The following is an 18,873-nucleotide window of genomic DNA, read 5'->3' as shown; positions in this document are numbered from 1 at the left end:
CCCTTTCCACCCAAGTGAGTGCCATCTCCGGAGCTTTGGCCGACATTCAGAAATCCCTGGATACCCTTACAGCCCAAACCCCTGTCAGCGGACTTCCAGATCCCGTCGCCAACACCAGCCCCTGCCCTCCCAGTGCAGCAACGGGTTCTGCGGCCTCCCCAGTCCAAGCGCGCCCCCAATCTGAGCCCAACTTAGTCAGCCCTAGGCCTTTCGACGGAGATTTCAACCACTGTCGGGGTTTCCTCGCTCAATGTGAGTTACTTTTCACTCATCAGCCGTCCAGATATTCTTCCGATGGGTCTAGGATTGCCTTGGTCATGTCTCTTCTTGTTGATGAGGCCCTCAGCTGGGCTATAGCTGCAGTTGAAGGCAACCTTTCTCTTGCTACCGACTACGCACAGTTTAAGAGGGAGTTTCAGGCAGTGTTCAATCACCCTGTAGACGGGAAGGACGCCGCCAGTCGTTTGCTGGTAATCCGTCAGGGGTCTCGCTCTGTGGCTCAGTATACCCTGGAGTTTCGGATCCTGGCAGCGGAGAGCCGATGGGACACCAATGCTCTTCTCAGTGTTTATCGCAAGGGGCTGAGTGATGCCATTAAGGATCTCATTGTCCGTGACTGCCCTGAGACCCTCAACGATTTAATCTCCCTGGCCCTCCAGATGGACTCCCAGCTTCAGGAACGACGCACAGACAGAGTCCATCGAGGCTCTCCTCGCCAACCCTCTCACCGCCCAGCTACGGAAGTTCCCACTCTGTTTTCCGCCAGCCGAGCTCAGCCCCCTCCTTCACCTCTGCGTTCCCCGGCTCCTTCTACACCTGGCCCAGGGGAACCCATGGAGATCGGCCGATCATGACTCACACCAGAGGAGAGGGAACAGAGACTGAACAACAGGCTGTGTCTCTACTGTGGTGAGTCAAGTCATTTCATTCGCTCTTGCCCCACTCGCCCAAAACAGCTTGAGGACATGTGACATTTTGATCTGTCATCGTTATCATCACCCTCGCTGGGTCTCGAACTCACAACCTCTGACACCAAGAACCAGCTCCTAACTCGCTGAGCTAATTGGCTGGTAGCGAGACCTGCTGTGTAGCTTCATTTATTCACTCAGGTGAGTCAGTGCCTGGGCAGCTGTTGTGATGAAATGGTCAAAAGTCAGAAATTCAGTCATCTAAACAAAAATCTGATAATACATAAATTGCATCTTGACAGCATGGAAATGTTGGTGATTTGTTTTTAATGATAAGTGTTTTGCTTCATAAGAGAAAATATGATGTTTATAAATTCTACTCTCACATTGACTGCAGAATTCAAAATGTTCTCAAAAATTCGGTTTTTGAGATAAAATTCAGATATTTGCCAAACTTCATCAACCATGACTCCAGAATATTGTCATTTTTTTTTCAGGAAGATTGAAAATGTATTTATCAAGAATTTGATGGTATATGTTTACAGTCAAACGTTTTCATGCACTGTAGTCTCAATTTTTGCTTAATCAAAAATCCGAGAAACAAGTTTTGTGGAGGACGGTCTGGAGATGCTCTGTAGCAGGTTTGGTGTCAATTGAGCAAAAATTGTGGGAGGAGATACATTTTAAAGTTTTAGTTTTACAGTTATTGAAAAAAACAGAGTGATGGACTTCATAATTTGTAATAAGTTTAAGTGGACAAAAGTTTCAGCAGTATTGAGGCTACATTGTGGTGAAGTTTCAACACTGTAACATCTACCGTTGGTTTGGTAGGAATTTTTAAAGTTTTTAAATTTAAACGCTTATTGTGCCCCCCCTAGGAGGGGGGGGCACATGTCCTTGGAGTTGAGTAAATCTGGCATGACGTTGGATGTTTCTGTAAAGTTTGGTGAGTTTTCGCCCATGGGAAGTATGACTTCCTTGGAAGAAGAAAGAAAGAAAGAAAGAAAGAAAGAAAGAAAGAAAGAAAGAAAGAAAGAAGAAGAATTCCTCGGAATACAATAGTGTCCCGGCAGCTTAGCTGCCCGGACCCTAAAGAAAGAAGAAAGAAGAAGAAGAAGAAGAAGAATTCCTAGGAATACAATAGTGTCCTGGCAGCTGCGCTGCCCGGACCCTAATGATGGCATTGCTTTTGTATTGGATTGCATTAGATTGTTGCTAAAAAAAAATGCTTGTTGTATATAGAAATATCTGTGAAGGTTCTTGTTCGTCCAGGTCATAGTTATCTCTCAGAGTTGAATCCGGTCATCTCCACTTCAGTCGGTCAGTCAGTTCATGCTCTTCTGACTAGATTAAGCTAGTCTGACTATGGGGGGGTCGTGGCGCACACAATGAATGCAGTGTTTCCCTTACATTAATTTATTAGTGGCGACCCGCCACAAATAAATTGCGTCCGCCGCAAATAGATTTTTCGGCTTTTGGCTCGACCAACGCAATATCGTTTCGTTCCTTTTTCTCCGCATAGCACTCTTTGTCCGTTATTGGCATTCACACACACAGAGAGAAGCATGCATGACAGCAGTACATGGTCAACTCTGAGAGATATATTAGAAGTATCATGCTATTTTCATTAAGGGAAACCTGAAAGGCAAAAGTTAATCTTTGGAATTCTACAAAATCTGTGATTTCATAGATTGGTTGTGTCCTTTCTTTCTCCCCTATGTAAAGGATACTGATGGTGCTGCTGTCCAGAGGGAGCTTGAGCAAGTTACCCATGGCATCTACAGCATCAGAGTTGAGGGAGGTGATGCCACCACCACACCTCCAGCTGATGTTGGCATAGTGATCGAGGATGTTGAAGTTCTACATGACCTGGGAGACGTCGCCTCTGCATATGAACTCTTAATGGGTGTAGCACTGAACCTCAGTTATCCTAAGGAACTGTACTTCAGAGGCTCTTCCTTCAACTGGATGCTGGCAGACTCTCAACCAAGGTACAAATGCTCAAGAACAAACTGTATGAATGAACCAAACATTGATCTGGATGCCGAATGTGAATAAAATGGTTATCTGTTAGAAAATAGCAGAGTTGTTTATGCTGCATTAAGGTGGTTTATAATTGTTAATGTTGGGTAACAATGTGCAGCTCACAACTTGTCCACCAGAGCGTTGTGGAGTTGTTGGATTGTGTATTTGATGAGTTTGATGAGGGAAACCAAGAAATCCCATAATGAGCCTCCGTAGCGTAGCTCTGAGCAGCTCACGGCTCTGCTCCACCGTTCTAAAAATAGCTTGCACCGACAATTAAAGGTAATGAACCTACTGCTATGACGATAGCGATTATGGCAATGGGCCAATTTGCCAAAATGTTGAACTATTCCTTTAATTTAAGTACATTTCAGGGTATTCCCTCCACAATATTAAAATAAAAGTTGACAGCAGCAGGTGTCATGGTTAAATTATCATGCTGTTACAAAAAAAATGGAGAACTGCAAGCCTGTTGTATTGTGGGACTGCAGTTGGATGGTAGTTTAAAACTGTTAGTGTTGAACCATGCTGCACCATAATGTCTTGTGGGGTATTATTTTGTACCAAGTGGCAACAAAATGTTGAATGTATATTGGTGAATAAAGGAAATAACAAAAATATGTTGGGTTTACTAAATTAGTGTGGAACCTGTTGACAAACTAGAATTAGGTCAGACTAATAAGTATAAGTTCAATTGGATGAAAACCTATTTTAATAAATTGAACTTAAATGTATTATGTTGAAAGGACAAATGTAAAATATGTAGCCTGTAAATATATTATTTATGTCCATATAACATAACTAAATTAGATTGGGTGAGCTTAAATTGAATTCTGAAAGATATTGGTAACCAGTGCAGCGAGGCGATGGTATGGGAGTGAGAGGGGATGGGGAAAAAATTAGATTAGGATTGATGTATTTATATTAGGGCTGGGACTCGATTAAAAATATTAATTGAATTAATTAGAGGCTTTGTAATTAATTAATCACAATTAATCGCATTTTAATCGCATATAAATATTTGACCTGAGAACAGTGAGAAGCATTTTTTTTTCACATGGATTTTAGTATACCATTGAATGACTGAATATATAAGCTTAAGTAACAAAACATGTTTTTTTTCAAGGTGGTACTTACCCAAGACCAACAGACTAGGGATGCAAATTATCGATTAATTCATTAATCGATATTTGATACGTACAGATTAAATGGTCTTTCCTGCCAATACACTATGATGATTACTGTAGTAGGCTACTTAAATCACAGTAGCATTTACTGATTTGTTGAACTCAGCAGCCAGATGTAAACATTAATAAAACTCAGTAACCAATCACACAGCTCCATGTTGTCTCTGTGTGATGTTCAGGGACAGTTCAGGCTGTTTCCCACAGGATTTCAGGGGGGGGCAATATAGCGCTGCAGCTGAGCAATTAGCGCGATTTTAGCATGCGCCCCTGTCTGTGATCTATGTGCAGGCAGAGATCAGTGATGGTGTTTTAAATAACCATGCTAGCGTTTCACCAGCTCTCATCTCTGCCAGTCAGCCTCTCAAACTGCCGCCTCACTCGCGTGCGGGCGCACCGCACGTAGACAAATTTTTTTTTTTTCTGTGAGAGACTGTGGCGGGCCCAAACGATGGGAAACACTGGGTCAGAACAGTCTGAAGACAGACAGCTCTGAAATGCACCATGAAACACTGACAGGTCTGTAGCTACGTCTTGACCACATGTCAGCTGTTCAGCTGCAGCAGAGGAAACTCCTGTTCTCAGCTTCCCCGTGACTAGTGCTTTTTTTTTTTTAAATTAAATTAACTAAAATAGGGCAGGATACTGTAAACCAGCGCGGGTCCGGTGTGTTTATCAAAGCTTGGTCACCGTGAGGCACCGGGTTGGTTTGAGCTGCGGTCAGGCTGCATTAAAACTCCTCAGGCAGTGATCAGTGTCAGAGGCTTTAACTCGTTACTCACTGGTTTCTTAGCGATGATACAGCCTGAGGCCAGTATACAACAGGTAACAGTGGTGTTGTCTCTTTTCACCTCCTCTCTCCCTTGCAGTGATCAGTGCATGGATGTATTATAGGATCAGTGTTTATATTAACGGGATCAGTGTTGGCGGCTTGTTAAATGATTGTGCTCCAGTGTAATCAGTACGCCTGAAACTCATCCAGTCAGAAACGTTCCGTGGTGCAAAATAAGTGCGATTAAAATGCGTTTTTTTTTTTTTTAACGCGTCATTTTTTGTGTGTAATTAATTAATCGTAATTAACGCGTTAAAGTCCCGGCCCTAATTTATATGTATTTATTACTGTTGTTTTAGCCCTGACTGCACTTTATATTTTATATTTTTATATTCTATATCTATCTGTACCTTTTTAATGTATGATCGGTGCTGTGCTGCTTGCTGGAACCTCAATTTCCCTGAGGGTAACCTCCCAAGGGATTAATAAAGTTCTATCTATCTATCTATCTATCTATCTATCTATCTATCTATCTATCTATCTATCTATCTATCTATCTATCTATCTATCTATCTATCTATCTATCTATCTATCTATAAACATAAAATGGCAAATAAATGGAATCTTGAATCTAATGTATTTTTGATTTGCAGTTTGGCTGTGTCTGTGCTGTATGGTTCGTTGTTTGTTTTTGTGAAATCAATAAAATATCTGATACCGAGGCTGTTGTGGTGGGCTAAGAGAGATGATAGCTGTGTCCCAATTCAGGGGCTGCATCCTTCGGAGGGTGCATTTGAAGGCCAATTACGTCACAGCGCTGCGCGAAGGCCGTCCCAATTCGTCTAAATTCGAAGGGTCCTCCAAATGCAGCCTCCAAATGCGTCCTCCTTTCCCCTGCATTCGGAGGATGCATCGCTACTATCCTTCGCGGCCTCCCGTATCCCAAGATGCTTTGCTGCACCGTTGTTGTTATTAGCAACCTAGCCGCTAGCTATCGAACGTAGCAGCTCTGTGCTGTAGCCACGGTAACCCAGCTCTGCGGCCGGCTCAGAGGCGTGGTCGCCCGCTGAGCTGAGCTCTGCTCTGGCTGCACAGGTGAGGAGCTGAGGCAAAGCATCTGAGTGTGACAACTTTTAATAAGAAAGCTATGAAAACACATTACTTGTGCTCTTTATTCTCTATTCACTTAATAGCCTTAACAGCCTGAAGCTTAGCCCCCTGGCTGCTGTTCAATGGTTTGTTTATTAGTATATGAATGATAACTGCCCTTGTATTGATTCTACTTCTTTAAAAAAAAAAAAAAAAAGGAGGAGGAGGAGGAGCGGAGGAGCAGTAGAGCCGTTGCAAGCGCCACTTTCAAATGTTTAACGTCCGACCGTTGTTTACGTTACGCCGTTGTTTACGTTCGGATCAGGTAATGCTCTGAAGGCTAGACCGTCCCATTTACCGACCGTTGATGCAGCCGACGGAGGAGCCTCCGAAGCCGTTGCCTCCGGAGACCGCGTAGGCTGGGTCCTCCGAAGGCTGCAGCCCCTGAATTGGGACACAGCTGCGTAAATAAATCAATAAGTAAATAAATAAATAAAGCGGATCATCACAACGGCACAGTGCGTATCTCAACACGGCAGCGACATACAGTCATCCACCCTCAGTCCTGCTCTTGGGACATCCACAGCTGCTTTTCAGTGCCAGTTCGTCCCTGCTGTGTTAATTCAGGTGGAGTTTCGCTGCCAACAGCCTTTGATCTGACATCAGATGTGACGGGACAACCTATATAGATATACATTCACGTGTTGATTCCATTAGTTGCATTAAATAGTGGTTATTGTGGTTATTTATCAGAGATGGGGACTCGAGTCACTGTGACTTGGACTCGAGTCGACTCGAGTCGCTGTTTTGATGACTTGTGACTTGACTTGAAAAAAAAAAAAAGACTTGAGACTCGACTCGGACTTGAAAGTTAATGACTTGGGACCTGACTTGACTTGAGACACAAGACTTGAATGACTTGAGTGTTATTCAGTTCATGATTTCAGTTTAAAAATTAATTAAATTAATTTTAATATATATATAGATTACCCGGTAGGAGCAGGCTGAGAATGGCGTTGTTGTCATGATTGGATCACTACCCTGTCAATCAATCATCATGCTCTCTCCGTGTGATTATTTGAGAACACGCCCGCCCTCTTCAGATCTGCATCAACATGGCAGCGGGAGCGGGAGGGATACCAAGAGTCATCGTCTTCGGCTTTCGCAATTACCATTTTGACGGCAAAAGACGCACAGCACAGTGCAAGGCATGCAACATAAACATCTCGGACAGCCAGGCGACAACTTCGAACTTTGTTCGCCATTTGAAGAGCCATTCTGCCCAGTAAGTGTTTGTCAATGAGCTAATATTATAGCCTACTGTTAGCTTAGTCGGTAGTTAACGTTAGCTAACTTTAGCTTGATATGATACGGGGTGGGGGTGGGGAAGGTCGTTTTGGTGGAATAACGTGAGCGAACCTTCCGTCACAAGACTTGCTGTACGTTTTACGAACGAGCAACACAGGGTGTTTTGCCGTGTGTGTGTGTGTTTTTGCCGTGTGTGTGTCCGTGCGCGTGTGTGCGTATGTCCGTGCGTGTGTGTGTCCGTGCGCGTGTGTCCGTGCGTCTGTGTGTGTGTGTTTTTGCCGTGTGTGTGTCCGTGCGCGTGTGTGTGTGTGTCCGTGCGTCTGTGTGTGCCTGTGTGTGTCCGTGTCTGTGCGTGTGTCCGTGCGTCTGTGTCTGTGCGTCTGTGTGTGTGTGTGTGTCCCTGCGTGCGTGTGTGTGTCCGTGCTTCTGTGTGTGTGTGTCCATGTCTGTGCATGTGTGTGTGTGCGCGCGCGCACGTGGGGGTTTTCCCTGCAAAGTAAATATTGCAGGGATTAAGTCACCTAACATTTGGTTAAAACTGAGTAACCCTAGTAAGGTTGTGAAGTTGAGTGAATACTGTTTGAGATTAATTAAATGAAGCAATTGTCTTAAAATTTGAGTAATTACTACAAGCTAAAACACTGATAAAGTAAACTATAAATAAAGTAAAGGTTAAGTGAATTGCAATGAATATGAGGATAAAAGTGAATTAAGTAAACATGATTTAATATGGAGCACCTCAGTAAATAAAAACTACAGTTAAGCCTCAAAGAACTTTTCCTTTTTTTTTTCTTTTTTTTTTTATTCCACGTATGTTGTATGTTGCATGTCTGTCTGACCATTCTTGTTTTTGCTTCTGTTTCACAGATATGCAGAGTATGAAAAGATGAGAAAAGTCTGCACTAATTCTACACAGCCTGCAATTTCTCAATTCCTCCAGTCTCGTCCTCAGGAAGTGTATTCTTCTAACCATCCAAGACAGAAAGCCATGACACATGCCATTCTAACAGACCTGGTGATAGGATGTAGCATGCCTCTTTCACTCACGGAGAATGGGCATTTCCGACATTTCCTGTCTGTAGCTGACTCCAAGTACCAGCCTGTCTCTCGTAGGACAATGACTTTAAAGATAGAATCCCTTGTTGCAGAGACCCGAGAGAAAATAAAAGTGCTTCTTGCTGGTACAGACCATTTATCAGTTACAGTCGATATATGGTCAGACAGGAGAATGCGTGGCTTTTTGGGAGTCACTGGACATGTATTGGCAACATCTGAGGGAGTTCAGCTAAATTCATACTTACTTGCCTGCAGTAGATTTAAAGGAGCTCACACAGGGGAACGGATATCAGAAGCATTTGATGCAGTTTGTGATGACTATGACATCCGACGAAAACTTGACTTTATTATTTGCGACAATGCGGCAAATATGAAGCGAGCATTTACAGTGTGTTTTCCAAAAGAACAAGATGATGAAGTAACTGATGATGACAATCTGGATGATGCAGAATTGTGGGAAGACCTATCCAGAGGTGAATGGGAGACTGTGGACAAGATGCTCAACAGAGGAAGCCCTAAACGTCAGCAGTGCTTCGCCCATACGCTGCAGTTAACTGTTGGCGATGGCCTCAAGGATGCACGGATCATGAACAGCAGCTTTGCAAAATGCTCCAAACTGAGCTCTCTCCTGCACACATCTACTACCTTTAAAGATGCATTTGAAGATAGGTTCGGACAGCGCGGGATACCTGCTGCTGTTAACACGCGGTGGAATTCCACTCTCCGCCAAGTCAAAGCAGTGCTGTCATTCAGTCATCAAGAGCTGTGCAATGTTGTTCAGGGCACAGGGCACAATGAGCTGGTCTTCTCAGTTAGGGAGTGGAATCTGATGAAGGAGCTTTGTGATGTACTACAGCCATTTGCCGAAGCCACCGATCTCACCCAGGGAGAGAAGATTGTGACGGTCAGCTCTGTCCTCCCCTGTGTATTATCACTAAACCACCATTTGGAGAAACTGAAACAGCAAGTGCGCTTCCTGGGAAGCATGATCCACAGCCTGCAGTGCTCTCTGAAGAAAAGATTCAGAGGGATCTTTGTTAATGTGAAGATGTTATCAGCGGCACCAGGAGAAGAGCTGCCATTTGCAGACCCGCTCTACATCAGAGCAGCAGTGCTGGACCCAGCTTTTTCCATGATGTGGCTTCAGCATGATGTGCTCGTCACTGATGACATAAAGAATGACATTGCTGACATGGTGAAAGGTCAGTGAATGTATTATTTTTTTTACAACCTGCTTTACACTTAGGCATGTCTTTGCATTTTCATTATCAAATTATGGACATTAAACATTTATCATATTGTTATTTATACAAATGTTTTGTGAATCAAAATCTTTTAGAACTTTTTTTTCTGCAAGCGTAACATACTGAGCTTTTGAAATGATGAATGAGGAAGCTCACTTTCTAACAATCATGGGATTGTTTTCACACTTGCTTTTTAAATTAACTCTCGTTTTTTTGTCTTTGTTTTTTTTTTAGATCTGATTCTACGTGAGGTGGCACCTGACACAACACCCCAGAATCCTGGATTCCAAGAGGTTGAGGACCAGCAGGAAGAGAGCTCTGGATTATTCTCAGAGTACAGAAAACGTCGCAAGCAGAACACACCCAGCAGTCCAGAGACACAATTAAATAACTATTTTGGTCTTTGTTGTGGACAGGCTTGTCTGTCCTTTTGGGAATCAAACAAGGATGTCCTCCCTGCACTTTTTCCTGTGGCAGCTAGAGCTCTTTCAGTGCCAGCCTCAAGCGCCCCAATCGAAAGGGTCTTCAGCCATGGTGGGATCATCATGAGGCCACATCGCGCTCGTCTTGCAGACAGGACCCTCTCCAATCTCATATTTTGCAAGTGCAATACCTTGTAAAAAGGGAATGACATATCGATATACTCTGCAGACAGACAGAGACATGTGAAATGTGACAAAGTTTAACGTTGTATCCTTGCTGTGAGGGAATCTGTTTCTAAGAACAATTAGCAGTTATTTGTTTTTATGGACTGAATGTTTAAAATTGAAGTGTTTAGAGCTCTGGTGTCTCAAGGTGATACAGATGTTTGGTCTGATTCCTTACTGTGAGGGAATCTGTTTCTAGCTCTTATTTGATTTTATGGACTGAAGTGTTTAGAGCTCTGGTGTCTCAAGGTGATACAGGTGTTAGGTCTGATTCCTTACTGTGAGGGAATCTGTTTCTAGCTCTTATTTGATTTTATGGACTGAAGTGTTTAGAGCTCTGGTGTCTCAAGGTGATACAGGTGTTAGGTCTGATTCCTTACTGTGAGGGAATCTGTTTCTAGCTCTTATTTGATTTTATGGACTGAAGTGTTTAGAGCTCTGGTGTCTCAAGATGATACAGATGTTATTTCCGATTCCTTACTGTGAGGGAATCTGTTTCTAAAAACAATTAGCTCTTATTTGTTTTTATGGACTGAATGTTTAAAATTGAAGTGTTTAGAGCTCTGGTGTCTCAAGGTGATACAGATTAAACACATGCAGATGTTTCTGATGCTCTATAATATATGTATTCTTTCAGATTTTTATGTTTGCCCTTTTTCTTGATATTTCCAAGGCAACTCAAATATTTCAAACACTGTTGGCAGAAGTGATCTTGTTTAGATTGAAAGCCATCAATAAATAATTGTATGAAGTTATTTCTGATTTTCACTTTATTAAGATAAGATTCTGCGGGTAAAATTGCAATAATAAGGTGACTTGACTTAGACTTGACTTGACCTAGTACAGGACTTGACTTGACTTGACTTGACATAACCTGTGACTTGACTTGACTTGACTTGCCTAAAAAAAAATGACTTGGGACTTACTTGAGACTTGAAGGTTAAGACTTGAGACTTACTTGAGACTTGCACTTATGTGACTTGGTCCCATCTCTGTTATTTATTGCATTGAAATGTGCCTGGAACTGTGGAAATCTGCCTGTGAGGTCTTGGTGACGTGTGTGCACTGCGCACCTTACTTTACTTTATTTGTTTATTTGACTGGGACAGTGCACATCAATGTACATATAAAAACATGTAAATGTGCCGGATTGTAGCATCGATGCTAATTTCCATCCGGAGTCCCAGAACATAAAAACAATACGGTAACCTGGCAGCCACACTTCCACTGCACCGGCTGCGCTTCGCCTCGCGCCGAGAGTAGACCTGGTTTGAGGTGGCGAGCTTTCAGCGCACCCTCGGCGGGGCATTTTCGCACGAAACTTCCACTACGCCAAGCTGAATCTGTGACACCTCCCCCTGCTGCGCTGCCACACCCATCTCGGCGCAGCTCAATCTACCAATCTGCCAAACTGACCTTGAGCCAGGCTGCGCTGGTCGGAACTTGCACTGCACCGGCTGCGCAACCCTGCGCTGTGCCACAAAACTAGGGCCCTTTTAGTCTTTTCTAAATTTGCAATGACTGTGAAAATCGCATAGTGTGTCCCCAGCTTAAGAGAAAGCAGACGTCTTTCATGATGACTGACCGAGCAGGGAAACATAAAAGACAGGAGACAGACTGAGTCCTTGTTGTCTGACTGTACCTGAGAGTCTTCAGTCTCCAGTCTGGATCATCCAGTCCAGCAGATAGCAGCTTCACTCCTGAGTCTCCTGGATGATTGTAGCTCAGGTCCAGCTCTCTCGGATGGGAGGGGTTGGAGTTCAGAGCTGAGGCCAGAGAAGCACAGTCTTCCTCTGTGACCAGACATCCTGACAGACTAGAGATAGAAAACATGATGAACTCAGAGTTTTAGAAAATCACTTAAACAGGAAAGTCCTGCAAATGTTGAGCATCTTCACCAACAAGTTACATAAGGATGTTCAAGATCAGCTGTCCAACAAACATCTGTATCCTCACCTGAGAGTCTCCAGTCTACAGTGTAGACTCTCCAGTCCACCAGACAGCAGCTTCACTCCTGAGTTCTGCAGGTTGTTGGTCCAGGTGTCTCAGACTAGAGGACTGGGAGCTGAGGACTGAGGACAGAGCTTCACAGCTTCGCTTTGAGAGGTTACAGCTGTTCAGTCTGAAGAGGAATCAGGAAAACATAAGTAAACAACTAATATTTTTGTTGTGACTAAAGAAGAAGATACAGTAAATGTAGATGGATGTATGTGAACATACAGAGATTTATTTGAAGCTTTGACCACTGGCAGCAGCCTCAGAAGAGTCTTCTCTGAAGCAGAGTATTTCTTCAGGTCAAACTCGTCCAGATCTTCTTCTGATGACAGTAAGATGAAGACCAGAGCCGACCACTGAGCAGGAGACAGTTTATCTGTGGAGAGTTGTCCTGACCTCAGGGACTGTTGGATCTCCTCCACTAGAGAACGATCATTCAGTTCTTTCAGACAGTGGAACAGGTTGATGCTTTTCTCTGCAGACAGATTCTTACTGATCTTCTTCTTGATGTACTGGACTGTTTTCTGATTGGTCTGTGATTCACTTCCTGTCTGAGTCATCAGACCTCGTAGGAGATTCTGATGGGTCTCCAGTGAAAGACCCAGGAGGAAGCGGAGGAACAAGTCCAGGTGTCCATTTGGACTCTGTAAGGCCTCCTCCACAGCGCTCTGGTAGAAATGTGATGATTTGTGACTGGACTGTTTAAAGAGTTTAAAAGTTAATTTCTTTCGTGACATCAGATTGAGTCCAGAGTTGATGAAGGTCAGATGGACATGAAGAGCAGCCAGAAACTCCTGAACACTCAGGTGGACGAAGCAGAACACCTGGTCCTGGTACAGGCCTCTCTCCTCTTTAAAGATCTGTGTGAACACTCCTGAGTACACTGAGGCTGCTCTGGTATCGATGCCACACTCTGTCAGGTCTGATTCATAGAAGATCAGGTTTCCTTTCTGCAGCTGCTCAAAAGCCAGTTTTCCCAGAGACTCAATCATCTTCCTGCTCTCTGGACTCCAGTGTGGATCTGTCTCAGCTCCTTCATCATACTTGGCCTTCTTCAGTTTTAGATGAACCACCAGGAAGTGGATGTACATCTCAGTCAGGGTCTTGGGCAGCTCTCCTCCCTCTCTGGTCTTCAACAGCTCCTCCAGAACTGTAGCAGTGATCCAGCAGAAGACTGGGATGTGGCACATGATGTGGAGGCTTCGTGAGGTCTTGATGTGGGAGATGATCTCTCTGGCCTGCTGCTCATCTCTGAACCTCTTCCTGAAGTACTCCTCCTTCTGTGGGTCAGTGAACCCTCTGACCTCTGTCACCATGTCAACACACTTAGGAGGTATCTGATTGGCTGCTGCAGGTCGTGTGGTTATCCAGAGGCGAGCAGAGGGAAGCAGGTTCCCCCTGATGAGGTTGGTCAGCAGCACGTTGACTGAGGTGGACTCTGTCACATCAGTCAGGATCTCAGTGTTGTGGAAGTCCAGAGGAGGTCGACACTCGTCCAGACCGTCAAAGATGAAGACGACCTGGAACTGATCAAACCTGCAGATTCCTGCTTCTTTGGTTTCAGAGAAGAAGTGATGAACAAGTCCCACCAAGCTGAACTTTTTCTCTTTCAGCACATTCAGCTGTCTGAAGGTGAAGGGAAATGTGAAGTGTATGTCCTGGTTGGCTTTGTCTTCAGCCCAGTCCAGAGTGAACTTCTGTGTTAAGACTGTTTTCCCAATGCTAGCCACTCCCTTTGTCATCACTCTTCTGATTGGTCGGTCTCTTCCAGGTAGGGCTTTAAAGATGTCTTCTTGTCTGATGGTTGTTTCTGATCTGTCTGGTTTCCTGGATGCTGTTTCAATCTGTCTGACCTCATGTTCATCATTGACCTCTCCAGTCCCTCCCTCTGTGATGTAGAGCTCTGTGTAGATCTGGTTCAGAAGGGTTTGGTGTCCGGCTTTAGCGATGCCCTCAAACACAAGCTGCGTTTCCATTACAGATTTTCGCAAAATAAAAGCGATATTTCTGAAACTTCGAAAAAGTGCAATTGCTATTTGCGGGTGTTTCCATTGAAAGGTATTTTGCGAATGAGCCGTAATGCGTCTTGCGTTTCTATGGTGACGGCACAGCGATCTCAGCTGCCTACAGCTGTTGCTGTTATTGTTTTTAACAAAGACAAAAACAGCGCTTGATTGCTGAAAGGCAAAGCCCGTGTGGCGCTGCAGCGGCCACAAATAAGGACGCACTCACACGGGCCAGTTGTACCGTGCTGAAGCTCTAATGCCCCCTCCTCTGTCCCCCGCTGGCCCGCACTCACACCACCTCCAACCCAAGCTGATCAAGCACGGTGCCTCCGTTGATATAGAGGGACTATTTGTTTACCAACACGGCGGATGTGCGCTTTAACTTGACTGCAGAAAGAACGGAGCCTTTTAAACACCAGCGGTGATGAGGCGCTGACAACAATATAGGTGGTTGTGTCCACACACCCGTACTGGTTTATGTGACTTAAGGTGACATTTCGGCGCAGGAGGGAGTGGGAACGTGGATGCGAGCCAGTCTCCTTCAACCATGCACGGAAAAGGGGAACGATAGGAAAGGTTTTTCTAATTTATTGAGAAACAATGCCCAGGTCAGCAATGCATGACAATAAACATGTGGTTCATTTGTCCCCTCAAGTTACATAAACCAACACAGCGTGGACACACACAACTCCGGTGACGCCGGTGACGTGTAGAAAAGCGAAAAAAGTGTTTCCATTACACTTTTGCGATACACGTTTGTATCGATACGTCTCAAAAACCACCTCATGAGAGCGCAAAAACTTTTTTGCGATATTTGAGAGTTTTTTCGAAATGTAGGTGTTTCCATTATCAGTTTTTAATTTCGATATTTAGGTTTTGCGCATTTCAAGGGGTAATGGAAACGCACCTACACACTGGAACTTCTCCTTCAGGTTGGATTTGAGTTTACATTGGCAGCCAGTGAGAATCTCTGTAAGAATAAAGGACCAATGACATCAATGAAAAGTTATTATTGTAGTTATTGCATAGAAAACATGAATCATGGAAACACCTTCTCTGTTCTGTGTTCATTTAGAAAGTTTTATAAAAGACGCATTTCAAAGAGATCAATTCCTCTCCATGTTTAGCATCATTGTGAACCTCTCCCACATATTTTCATGTATTGTTTTGCTTCTTAACACGTTTCTCGATTCTGTTTTGACTCTGTATATGTTTAGATTCTTATCCATCATGCATTACCATCCAAAAGGCCTCTGACCGGTCCCAAATTTATTCCGCAGCAAAACAATGACCCAAAATTTACCGCCAGTGTCAAAAATAATCATTTCAATGAACAAGAACAGTGAGTCCTGCAACAGATGCTACAGCCCCACCACAGAGTCCTGATCTCACATTAGTCAGTCTCTGATTACATGAAGAGACAGAAGACACTGACACAGCCGCAATCCACAGAAGAACTGTGGCAAGTTCTCCAAGATGCTTCAACAACCTGCCAGGAGAGGAACTGCAGCGTTGACACTTCACTGTTGACCTCATGTTTCAGCCTTGGAGGTCAAAGTTTGATTGGAGCTCAGTGAGGCTGTAACCCCTTGGTCGCACTGCACGCGGAAGCTGCGCGCGGCTTCTCGGGCACTTGGGTGGTCGCACTGGGAGCGTATTATTCTCCTCCTCTCTCCGCGCCCTTCAGACATCGACTCGGTTTTCCACACACACATGTAATTTTAAACATGTGTGTGTGTGTGTCTGGTGTGCAGACGCAACTGACAAATATTTAGGCTATAGACGGACAAGCAACAACTTAATTAATCATCATTTTATTTATTTTATTTTGAAAATTGACCGGATTCTCTCGCCTTTTCTGTGCCCGACTTCCTGTCTGGTACGATCTGGTCTATCCAGCCTGACAGACGGCGCTCGCGGCTCGCATGAAAAATAGAACTGAACCGATCTGAAGCGCTGCAGGTGCGTGCACTGCGCTCCACAGCGTGAGATGTGCGACCAGGCAGACTGGTTAACATGTGCGCCTATCTGAAACTGCCTCCGCTCCAGGGCGCTGCGCTTCGGTTCCGCGTCCAGTGCGACCAGGCTGTAAGACTGCCACTACCCACATGTGACATTTAAGATTCCCCACAGAAACTCCCCACTCTGCTGACAAGACCAAAGAAGCTCTTTGGATGATGAAACTGTCCTCATCCACCTGGTTTCGATTGACCACTCTACAACGTCCTTATAACTTCACATTTTTGATCAAACTTACGTTTGGGTTCTGAGATGGGCTGTGTGAAATTTCTCAGTAGATCATTCTGATTAATCTTCTCCAGGACTGTTTTGGTGACTTTCACAGTGTTTATACAGTAGGTCTGGACCAGTAGATCCACTGTGTCTTCTCTGTTTGCTTTCTCCAGTCGACTTTTTGGGATTGATGGGAGGTCTTCTAGGACTCCTCTCTGCCACAGGTGCCACCTGAATGTATAAAAATCATCATCTCCCAAATCCTCCAAAGTCTTCAAAAGGATCTCTGGGAGTGTCTCCGTATTTTCCCTGAAAGAGGAATGACAAACAGTTTGAAACTGGGTTTACACTGTATGACTGATTTCTGACTTACTATATGACTGTTTTTGGATTAATTTCAAATTTCTGTATTTATCGATCGTGCGCCCATTTTTGCAGTTTACAGGGGTAAGGGGAAGAGATGAACCCCTCCCAAAAGGCAAACAGATGGTCAGATGGATTCAAACCAGTCTGAATCTCTGGTCGCCTCTCATAATGGTATCACACAGCTGAGGCAGAGCCACCAGCTGATTCCCCTGAACTCAGTAATTTCCCTCTTTGAGCCTGTGTGAACCCGTTGTGAACACTACAGAACTTCATTGCGTTGTAAAAGAAATAGAAAACAGGGAGATGTAATGTTACACTATAAAGTTCTGTAGCTAGTTGTCTGTAATTATATTTAGCTGCTGTTTACAGTCCTTTTAAAATGGATGAACCATATTGGCCACATTTTCTTTGTCCATTTAAACCTGAAACTCTTTTTTGAACAGCACAAATGGCCAAGGCTTTTAGTGTGCATTCTCTCAAACAGTCATGAAGTTCTGGGCCAGGTTTATTTCTAACATATTGTCACAGCACAGTGATGGTGTTTTTGTTTTTGTCTTGTGACTTCCTGTTTTATTTTGAAATCTAACTGCCCTCTCGTTTCAGGTCACTTGCCCTTCCCTTGTGTGTCACCAGTCTGCCTGCCTTGATTTCTAATTGTCTCCACCTGTTCCCCATTACCTGTGTGTCTATATAGGTTCTGTGTCTCCCTTTGTTTTGTGCCAGAGTGTTTCGTCCTTCGTTCACCCCAGCCCATAGTCCATAGTTTATTGAGCTTCCTTGTCCAATTGCCTGTTTGCCTTTTTGCCTCATCGTGAGTGTTTTTTGTTTCCCTCCTTTGGAGTGTTTTTTTGTTGTTAAAATAAAACTGGCTTCTGCCTTTTGCCACTCTGCACCTGAAAACCTCCTTCCAGCCCAGACCTGACACATATACTGTGAGTAAATAGAAACATTTCTAAAATGACAGTGTGTATGATCAGGGCCGGCTCTAGCCATTTTGGTGCCCTAGGCGAGATTACTCTCAGGCACCCCCCCCCCCAACAATGATCATAATGATCATAACGATAACATAGCAGTGTATCTCTATGTCCCCTCTGACCCTGAGATACACAATTTGCACAACAATCAGTAAAATTGCATTGAGTAAATCCTGGGTGAAGACATGAAAAAATTTGTCTCTTCACAATCATGAGAACAAACTGTTGTGGTGCTTGAAATGGCTATACGAAAGTCTGGGCTTCACAAAAGCAGTGGAATATACTGTATGATATAAGGCGATAAGTGTAGAAAAAAAATTGTGAAATTGCTTTTTGAGCATAAATGTTCACAGTTGTTTTGATTGACAGGTCGTCAAGGGCGTGCGGCCGTGCGTATTTGAAAGAGGAGAGTCTCCCAATCACAGTAGTTGAACCGCATTTCTACTGCGTAAATGACCGAAATATGAAAAAAAAAAACATATCGAGACGGTCGCGCAAACGCGCCGGCATTTGTGCCACACATCTAATTAAAAATGTGGCGTTTCTAACAAGAAAATGGCTTGACAGCATTTCTGCTGCAGACAGGTATCTGCTGTGTGTGTGACTATACACAATTTAGGAACATGTTTGTCATTGTTTATTTATTTGTTTTGGGGTTTTTTTTTTTTTACACAGAAAACACTAAGTGAGGGGGCGCCAGCGGACATAAATCATTATTATTATCTTTTTTTTTTTTTTTTCCCCTTGACTGGCGGCGCCCCTCCAGCAGTTGGCGCTCTAGGCGACCGCCTATATCGCCTATGCCTAGAGCCGGCCCTGTGTATGATGATCTTAAAGCTGAAACTGGTTCACTTGTTCCAGTGAACATTCGATCAGCAGAACTTTAACCACAGACAGAGTTACTGACCTTTACTCTGCACTGTTAAATTCTACCTGGGGGAAAAAAAAAAAAAAAATTCTACCTGATGTTCATCTCAGGGCTTTAATCACAACAGGAATTGAGATTTTTCTATTAACAACTCTCTTATCAATGATGTTCCTAACAACAATAATATTTTGAGCACAAG

The 18,873-nt window shown here is 43.9% G+C and overlaps 2 protein-coding genes across 2 annotated transcripts in view; one reads left to right on the top strand and one right to left on the bottom strand.

Annotated features, from left to right (window-relative positions):
* The first annotated feature begins 8,712 nt into the window (after positions 1 to 8,712).
* LOC146979214 (zinc finger BED domain-containing protein 4-like) lies at positions 8,713 to 10,206 on the top strand. Its single transcript, XM_085790268.1, has 2 exons — positions 8,713 to 9,544; positions 9,821 to 10,206. Exons 1-2 carry the CDS (start codon positions 8,713 to 8,715, stop codon positions 10,204 to 10,206), a joined length of 1,218 nt encoding a protein of 405 aa, XP_085646394.1.
* A 714-nt stretch (positions 10,207 to 10,920) lies between these two features.
* Positions 10,921 to 18,873, bottom strand: part of LOC146979211 (NLR family CARD domain-containing protein 3-like) — a 98,591-nt gene continuing 90,638 nt past the window's right edge. Inside the window, exons 4-5 of the mRNA XM_085790266.1 lie at positions 11,876 to 12,049; positions 10,921 to 10,927 (exon numbers count right to left, since the gene is read on the bottom strand). Coding sequence (XP_085646392.1) covers positions 10,921 to 10,927; positions 11,876 to 12,049 — 181 coding nt within the window. The remainder of the gene's footprint in view (positions 10,928 to 11,875; positions 12,050 to 18,873) is intronic.

Source organism: Trachurus japonicus, chromosome 11 (assembly GCF_045865225.1).
Source record: "Trachurus japonicus isolate A0001 chromosome 11, Traja_1.0".
Taxonomy (NCBI): domain Eukaryota; kingdom Metazoa; phylum Chordata; class Actinopteri; order Carangiformes; family Carangidae; genus Trachurus; species Trachurus japonicus.
The sequence above is the reverse complement of the archived record's forward strand: the minus strand, read 5'-3'. Positions and strand labels throughout refer to the sequence as shown.